The sequence below is a fragment of the Rhyacophila brunnea genome, unplaced genomic scaffold, assembly GCF_057557595.1.
Source record: "Rhyacophila brunnea isolate RB1 unplaced genomic scaffold, BYU_Rbru_1.0 scaffold_4, whole genome shotgun sequence".
NCBI lineage: Eukaryota > Metazoa > Arthropoda > Insecta > Trichoptera > Rhyacophilidae > Rhyacophila > Rhyacophila brunnea.
Window position 1 is genome coordinate 10,678,912 of NW_028233068.1, and position 9,464 is coordinate 10,688,375.

The 9,464-nt window shown below is 34.0% G+C and overlaps 1 protein-coding gene across 2 annotated transcripts in view; it reads left to right on the plus strand.

The window, feature by feature from the left end:
- The first annotated feature begins 154 nt into the window (after positions 1-154).
- Ranbp16 (Ran-binding protein 16) overlaps positions 155-9,464 on the plus strand; it is a 43,645-nt gene continuing 34,335 nt past the window's right edge. The window contains exons 1-8 of one of the 2 annotated variants that reach the window (XR_015071476.1): positions 155-433; positions 2,296-2,391; positions 3,164-3,267; positions 3,952-4,051; positions 4,372-4,479; positions 5,070-5,197; positions 6,275-6,470; positions 7,726-7,941. Coding sequence is in view for 1 of the 2 variants with exons in the window: in XM_085954014.1 (XP_085810140.1) it covers positions 422-433; positions 2,296-2,391; positions 3,164-3,267; positions 3,952-4,051; positions 4,372-4,479; positions 5,070-5,197; positions 6,275-6,470; positions 7,726-7,941 (960 nt within the window). In the remaining variant the exon portion in view is untranslated. The remainder of the gene's footprint in view (positions 434-2,295; positions 2,392-3,163; positions 3,268-3,951; positions 4,052-4,371; positions 4,480-5,069; positions 5,198-6,274; positions 6,471-7,725; positions 7,942-9,464) is intronic. The other variant, XM_085954014.1, reaches the window with a different exon arrangement.

A 9,464-nucleotide genomic window follows, 5' to 3' on the forward strand; every position in this document is an offset into this window, starting at 1 on the left:
ACCTACAATCTTAATATATTATAATAAAATATATTATATTTTATTTGATAACACAACCGATTGTCGGAATGATCATCAAAACAATCTGATTTTGTCGTTTTGTTTGTCCCGTCTTGCCTAGTGTCTATCTGTTCATAGACAAAAATGGCATAGAGCTTTCGGTTTGATGAAAACGAAAAGTGCAGTAGTTTTTCAACGAACTTCTAGCTCTTGTTCTATGGTGGACATCCGAAAAAAGCTGCTGGGCCTGCTGTCAAATGAAATTCACGCCATTTATGCTTAACAATTAATTATTATATTGAGCTACACGAAACATTGCCATATTTATTTTACAAGTTGATTTCTTCGACCATCAGCAAATGGAGTTGAGCACTCCCAATTAATTACATTTCGTCACAAATGTAAAGGAATAACAAGAAAAATGGCAGAACAGGTGAGTTTGAATTTGACAATTTACCGGATTTCAAACAAACATACTACAAAACTATATCATATTCATAGACCTGTCTATCGATAAAATCTTTATTGGACTACATACGAATCCCTTGAACACACCACCATTTATATTTCATTTATAATATCGAAACATGACGTTATGTTCGTGTCGACTTCATAACACCGCACAAATAACTTAATTTGATGATTTTTGTTTATGAACTCTCTGACTGTTGCTGATTATGTTAATTATAAGAATCAATGCCGGTTGGTGGTCGTAGTATTCAATTTATGCGGAGTTTTTAGCATTTACCTGGGGTCTTTTGAAATTATCGAATATTTACAATCACACTCAGGTTTGGTTAGTCTGCCGGAAATTTACTATATACTGAATAAAAATTAAATAACTAATACTACAGTCATTTGTTTAGTTTTAATTGTAGACAATTAAAACTTTTTCACATATTTTATATTATGAAATTGCCACAGTTATTAGGCTGTGATGGGACATATCAAAGCATTCATTTACTTTACCTTTTCATATAATAGGTGACGTCATAGTGTCATAGAAACTACATAATGGCTAATATATTTGAATTATGACTTGTATTTACCAAAAGAAATAAGCAAGTGTTTTTTTTTTGTTGTTGCTACATGGATTCATTTAAGTGTGAAATAGTTATGGATATAATATGTTGAAAAACATCCTCTCTATAGATGGGTATTAAATGTATGACATTGAAGCAGAAAAGGACCTCTGGTCTACTGATTCGTATTGCTGGTCCATTTGAAGAGAACTTCACATTTCTACTATTACACTCCATTATAATTTGATTTTATATACTGCTATTGCCAAATAAGCCTTGAATACTTAAAGTCATTAAATTGGAAACTCAACTTTAATTTGACATTTCACGCATCTCACATATTGCCATATCAAAACAATCATAAGTATACAGTGTATCTATGGAACGATACTCCTTTGTCAATTTTACATAGGAAACCAAAAGCAATACATCATTATTTTTAAGATGAATAATCGTACATAGGTTGTGTAAATAAAGCAACTGAATTCAAACCAGAATGCGAGCTGAAATTTTGTTTTTGGTGTTGCCAATAGAAGAAGACAATAATGAAGTTATTACCAATACAAACTACACATACAATCGTTGGATTCGAAAAAGGAACTGCTTTCAAAATTCCTAATACAGAATCCGTCTAAAACTATCTAGAGTACAAATTCTTTGTTATGTACAAAAAGTATTTTGAAGAATTAGGTACTGTGTTCAAAGGTTATAGATGTAGTGTTTTTTATAATAGCCCTAGAGCACATTTTAAAGTATTGGTAGGGCGGTGGGCACCACCTTTTTTTTCTAAGCAAATATAAAAATTATTTTTTATATTCTGTAACATGAATACACGTCGTGGTTGCCTTACACATACAAAGTAAACGTTATATAAAAATTATAATATTAATCTCAAAGTCAGTGTGATCTTGGGCATTGCATTTCATTGGTCAGTGCCCCATAATTGTAGAGAAATGAGTTTGAATTACATATTATTTATTAAATAAGTATTTATGAAACCCTTCAAAATAAAATTGAAATTTAAAAAATTCTGCTGCGGTCGAATAGCGGCGGGCGTACACAAATAGGAATCCCTGGTCTATAATCATTGTCTATGTATGCATCCCCCGGACAGCCGTGAGATGGTTGGATAGCATTATGGGGGATATAAAGATGCACAGCATTCGAAAGTGGTGGCACTACATTGTTCGGGATGGAGAAAGTTTTAGGAAGAGGCCAATGGTTGTAGTTTCAAAATTGATGATTAATAAACATGTGATTGTTTCTTTTTTAGGAGGTGCGGCAGATAGAATTGCTCTGTAAACAGCTGTACGAAGCGCAGGACGCTACGTTGAGACAGGAAGCGGAGAAGGCTTTGGTTGGATTTCAGGTAATAGCTCGTATGACGTATACCCACCCTTCACATCTTAATCGGAAGCCCTAGAAAGAGTCCTGCATTTTAGACATCCAATTTATGTGGTCATTTAATACTTTGGACGCGGAAGACGCACACGGTGCGTAATGACCAGGCGGCCGATCGATGTAATTAACGTGCATTTTAAAGGGGGCAATTAAAATCTCATTATCTATTCAGCAGCGAAAGCGTTAAAATTCAGTTCTCTTAAAACGTTTTCTATGTCACTTTAGTCATTTTGTTTTACGGTAGAAACTCGATTACCTCATCTATGACAAAATACGCCTGTTATAGTACACGTGCATGGATTTACTACAAGCATAGCTTGTAAATTAAAAATGCTAATTGTTACGCCAATTTTCATTTTTCAAGTGTCAGCAAGAGACATCGCGATAAATACATACTGCCAGCAGTAAATCCATGCACGTGTAAACGGGCTATAAAAGTAAGGTCTGATAGTTTACGCAGGAAACAAGAATGAGCAATATAGGTGAGACAAGATGATACGACAGGTGTAATCTAAAAACTGCCGACTTTGGTGACAGTAGACGATAAACACCCGCCTTCGCGGACAATAAACAGTATGATGATAATTGGGGATGATTTCTTGTGCCATTCTTTGAAAACATCACCAATATTGCGTCTCTTTCTTAAATGCTCATGCTAAGCTGATGACTATGATGAAATCTTGATAATAGGAGTTCTAGTCAAGTTTGGGATATCATTATGACCTTTTATTTATTTTCAGGAATCTTCGGATACATTGGGTCGATGTCAGGCTCTTCTGGAACGAGCTGATTCTAGTTATGCACAATTATTAGCTGCCACTACTTTAGCAAGATTGGTATCTAGGTAAGGAATTCTTCAATCGTTTTTTTTATGGGCTTTATTGATTGTCTACTGGTTAACTTCGCTATGACTTCCGACTGGTATCTTTTTGACGTTTTCAATTTTTGTCTGAGACTACACGGATACTACAGATTCTACACATTTTCAGTATTGTAAAAGATGAAAGAAAAAATGAATACTTCATTATAGATGTACATACTATCATAAATCGTCTGATGTTTGAATTTAGAACTAAGCTCATCACAGTATAAAAAGTATTGAATGATATGTCAAATATTAGCATGTGGCGCCCTCATTCAGTGGGTATGGTGAATCTACATCAATTTATATAAACGTCCTGAATAACAAAATTCCACGATACAATAGCTGGCGTAAAACTTAATAAGCTCGTAAAGTTTCGTGGATGTATATGGCAGAGTAGAACTAGGTACCGAGAAGAATGAATGGAGCTGGAGAGACCTTTATACAGCAGTATAATTTGTTAGTACAAACCTCCACTCTGTGGAGACCCATATGATCTTATTAGATCGGGCATGGTCAAAAAAATTATTTGTCATTTTATCTATAGCAGCAGTATATTTTTCAATATTCATGAACTACTACAGGTTTCATAATATCATGTATGTAGTTTAGTATTTATTCACTGCATGTATAGGTAATAACATTGTTTTATTATTGTTTCAATAGGTCCACACAAGTGCTTTCGCTACAGCAGCGGCTAGATATAAGGAACTATATTCTAAATTATTTGGCCACAACGCAAAAACTAGCTGTTTTTGTTGTACAGGTAATTGCAAAATGACATATTTTATTAGTAACCCGCAGCCATGACGTAATTATTTTTCAAAACAGTCAGGTCTTGCATCTCAATTCTCAATATGTAAAATTGACTTACTCTATCTCGCTCTAAAATTTAACAATTTTAAAAATTTAGCACTTTTGCCAGTTCAGACGGTTAACTTATTGTAATAATTAACTGCCTGAATACATGAAGTGATAAATGTGATATATTTATCACATGCAGCTCTTTTTGGATGATAAGTGATATGTTAGAATAGCCTTACAGGACGAAGCATCTATTTATTCATTATTTGTAATTGTTTGTAGGCTCTAGTATCATTATATGCAAGGATAACAAAACTAGGATGGTTCGATTCACTCAAAGACGAACATGTATTCAGAAACGTCATGGCGGATGTTACAAACTTTTTGCAGGTAAGCGGCATTTTAATTTTCCATGTTGATTGCTGCAAGTAATAAATTGAAGTTTAATTAACGAGTGTTTTAAGTGTTAGTGGCCTATGACCACTATTCAACAAGATTATTATCTGGATAAAAAGGCAGACAAGAGTACGCCATCTGATAAAGGTCGCCTAGCTGATGAAATGAGCCGGCATGTCGATCAGAGAATGGAAAAACACAGTAAATACCCTAAAAATCTCTGGATCTCAATGTTCCGGCGGATGTATGTGGCAGCATCGAAATAGGGACTGAGAAGAATGGCCTTGAAAGAAAGGGGATGCCTTGATGCAGTAGCGGATTGACCCCGGCTGATAATGATGACTATGTAGCATTCTTATTAATCACTATATGCTAATATGAATAGTTCTTTAACTAATGTTGATTTCCATACTCCGGACAACATCTTTACCATTCTTCATATCCAGTTGTACACTTAGAACCAACTGTGTAGAATTAATACGGTTATTTATTCCTTTTCTTCCTTAAGTAATAATGGCTGACGGCCGTAACTCTAATCTGTCAATCTTGTCAGTCGGATATTTTAACGTTATTTGATTTTATAGGGTCCAGTAGAACATTGTACGATTGGGGTACAGCTACTATCGCAGCTCACCCTGGAGGTGAACCAGATTTCTGACGCAGATGCCAATAGGTCAATAACTAAACACAGGAAGATTGCATCCTCATTTCGGTAAGACAGTGCTTCTCTATTGTTAGTTGTTAGTTGAAAAATAATACACCAATATGTAGTGAAGTTTTTTTATGATTTTTGTTTTAAGGCGAAGTCTTCACTGAGCCTTTTTTAAAGAGGCACCTAGCGGAAAAATACGAAGCTTGCAATTTGAGATATTTTTTTGATAATTTACAATTTCAACTGTATTAATCAATAAATATGTATCTGAAAACATTAAAAATAAAAATATTTTTTATTTTAAGTCAAAGACAAACTTACAATTGTAAAAAATGTAATAAAATGTGAATTTGTTCTATCGATCCGCACCCTATTATTACATATATTTTATGGTCATATTTATTATTAAAATTTAGTTTATTAAGTTTTCTAAGCATCACCTAAGCGATTTTTGACAAATTCATAGTTTTAATATTTTTTATGTCTATTTTAAAAAACATCGATTTTTATAAAAAATATAAATGTGTATAACTTGAAATCCTTTTTATTTATATCAAATCAATTATTTTTATAAATATACTTAAATAAAATATTTATATTAATATAAATAAAAAGGATTTCAAGTTATACACATTTATATTTTTTATAAAAATCGATGTTTTTTAAAATAGATATAAAAAATATTAAAACTATGAATTTGTCAAAAATCGCTTAGGTGATGCTTAGAAAACTTAATAAACTAAATTTTAATAATAAATATGACCATAAAATATATGTAATAATAGGGTGCGGATCGATAGAACAAATTCACATTTTATTACATTTTTTACAATTGTAAGTTTGTCTTTGACTTAAAATAAAAAATATTTTTATTTTTAATGTTTTCAGATACATATTTATTCATTAATATAGTTGAAATTGTAAATTATCAAAAAAATGTCTCAAATTGCAAGCTTCGTATTTTTCCGCTAGGTGCCTCTTTAAAAAAGGCTCAGTGAAGACTTCGCCTTAACCATGGATTGTTATAATTGTTATAATATTATATAGATTTATGGAATCATTGATTGATTCTGTAAATTTAAAATTGTGCCGCAGAAATATTTAAAGTTAGTGAATTCATAATTGGTATGATTACAGGGACACGCAGCTGTTTGAACTGTTCCGCTTGGCATGCTCTCTGCTGGGATCGGCGCGGGACGAAGCCCTCGACCTGGCGGACGAGAGACAGCGGGCCCTCGTCACACAGCTTCTTCGTTTGGCCATCAACTGCCTCACTTTTGATTTCATCGGCACCAGCTCTGATGAAAGCTCTGACGATCTTTACACAGTGCAGGTTATTACTAATTTATTTCTATGCTGTCTTATAAATCGTCACCGTCGAGTCAAGCTACAAATTTGGTGAAAATGAGTTAAGTACAGAAAAGCATTTTAAAACCATCAAAGATGCCAAAGTCAATGGATTTGGGCCACAAAACTCTTTTGACTACCACACAAGTGTGCCAACTGTACATCAATATTCAGTGGTTAAGAGATATAACACACACAACTTCTAAAATACTATTTATTTTAGTTATCCATTCAAAATAATAAAAAGATAACATCACAAAATATATGGTATGTTCAAAGTTTCACCGTTCTATCTTTGAAAACAAAAAAAGTCAATCAAGAAATGTTTTGTCACACAAAATCTTTGCGCACCGATTTCTCAGCTTTATGATTTTGTGGACTGACTCGTTTGACATTTACGGCGATGAAATTATAGTCCACATATTCCAGAGCCAACTCGGTACCAGTGTAGTTATGTGCTTATCGGCTTCATGGTGCAAGTTGAGATAAATAAATTCCTTGCATAAGTCCAGAGGTGACTTAATGAATGTAGATGTCATCCTGTTTAAGTCTGTAGAAAAAAACCCTTTTATTACCCCGAATTGATTTCACTTCACCTTTCTCTCTTTCTTGATAAATACTAAAAATAAATAAACAATATAAAACTCTCGATACGCCACTGTCATGTATAATGAGACGAAATAAATAGGTGCTGAGAACACCCCCTTCACTGTGGCACAATATTCAAACAGAGTATCAACATTCGCTTTTCAGATATTTAACTTAGGCTATAATTAGATTGTTCTGAAGATTGGGTTATAGCCCGAAACAACGGGTAATATCAATAACTCAAAAATTGTAGAATTAATAAAAACCATTGGTTTAAGAATTACTACTATGCCACTTCAATAATCTATAATTGATAATTTCAATATCCTATTACATATCTGCACTCTCATGATGGTTGAGCGACTTACGCGTCAACTTACAATGTTGTGGGTCCCAGATTCAAATCCTGGGTCTGGCAAATAGACATATTGTTTTTCAATTTGTGTTCGAGTCACGAGTACATATGGACTTAATAGGTTGAGCAATTGGCTAACATCCATTTCTCGTAAAAACAAAAAATCTGTTAATACCAACCTCCACTCCGTGGAGGCCCATATGATCTTTTTAGTGTAATTATTATCTGTATGGAAGTATATTAGAAAAGATGATCGATTGGTGTATTAACACAGTCTATAATCACTGTCCGTCCACAGATTCCTACAAGCTGGCGACCCGCCTTCCTAGATTCCACCACCCTGAAATTGTTCTTTGAGTTATATCACTCGCTACCGCCGTCTTTATCGTCACTGGCGCTGGCCTGCTTAGTCCAGGTGGCTTCGGTGAGGCGCTCACTCTTCAGCAATGCAGAGAGAGCTAAGTTTCTGACGCACCTCGTGTCGGGAGTCAAGAATATACTGGAGAACCCGCAGGTGAGATTTAACTACAGACAATAATTGCGACATCTGTGATTTCTTTAAGTGATGTTTGTTAATGATATTTTATGAATACAATGGCAAAGTGATTACTTAATTCAATTTGCCGATAATTGACGAACCTACAACAATGTATTTTTCTTTATTCCATAAGTATCAATAAAATTCTGTAAGTTAACGGAAAGGTGCGATAAGTCTTAAAAAGCGAAAAATGAGTTCAACATGCTAAATGAACCATAATATATATAATTTATACCATAATATACATATTATGCACAAATGAGCAAAAGGATGTGTTAAATCAATGCCTCTGAATTACTAAATTTCACACAGAAACATTCAAATACAGTATAACCTCGATAATTCGAAGGGAATGTTAAAGGTACATTATAACTTCTAGGCCACATAAAACCTACGATTCATCTAACACTGTTATCCAAGCTATGTGGATAACAGGCACCGCTAGCTCAGGGTACTGGGTTTTCGCACTATCTCTCTGACGAATTCCAATCCTGTTACGGAAAGGATCATCGGAATCAATTGGTATCCGATGGACATTTCTACCATACCGTTGCAGCGGTTAATTGCGAGCATTGAAAACTAAACTCGAATTGGACGCCAAAGCCTTTTCTGTGAAAGAAAAGAACATAATATTATAGGATACAATTAAATTAAATGAAACACCGTGATAATTTAACCTCACTGTATTTAATGACATTGTAATTAAAAGTCAATGGTACTAAATCGTAATAACAATTAATTATGAAGGTATAAAAATGGCGACATAACGTCAAAGTCAAACCACCATCGTTTATAAACAACGGTAATATTATACATAAACGAATATTTACGTTACACAAAAGAAATATTATCGTCTGCAAACTAAAATATTAATACAATAAGTTCTCAGCAACTTAACCTAGCTTAAACCAAAATATCCACATGTGAGTGAGGTTATAATTAAAACAAATACTTAAAATTAATTAACAATAAAAAATGAAATTGAAATGTATTTACAGCCGCTTGGCGATCCCGCCAAGCGGGACTCGCTCCTCCCCCGTCCTCTCGTACCCAAGGGTCAACCAGAAAAGGAATGGATCCGAACAAAATTCGATCGCCTGACATCGATTCCCCCCACCACTTATCAAACCCGGAAGCTTGAAGTGCCAACCGCAGGATTTTTGTATTGCCCGCGAGAGAAAAACCTCTCCACTAATTACAATTGTTAATTAGCCCGTTGGTGACGTCTGCAACGTTACAGGACCCTGAAAATTTGATTTCGAATTAGCGAAAACCGCTATAAATCGAATTTTCCGGAAAAAAAATTTTTCGTCAATTTGAATGGAGACGATGCAGTATTGAAAAATAGTGTTACGTGGTATTTACCAGTGAAAAAAGTAATTCAATGGTGAACTAGTTCGAAATATGTGTTTTTTACATATGTAATTAGGCACTAATTACTGAGTATTCAGACATCCAGTTAGATAGGTACCTACCAAGAATACAAATTCTTAAATAAG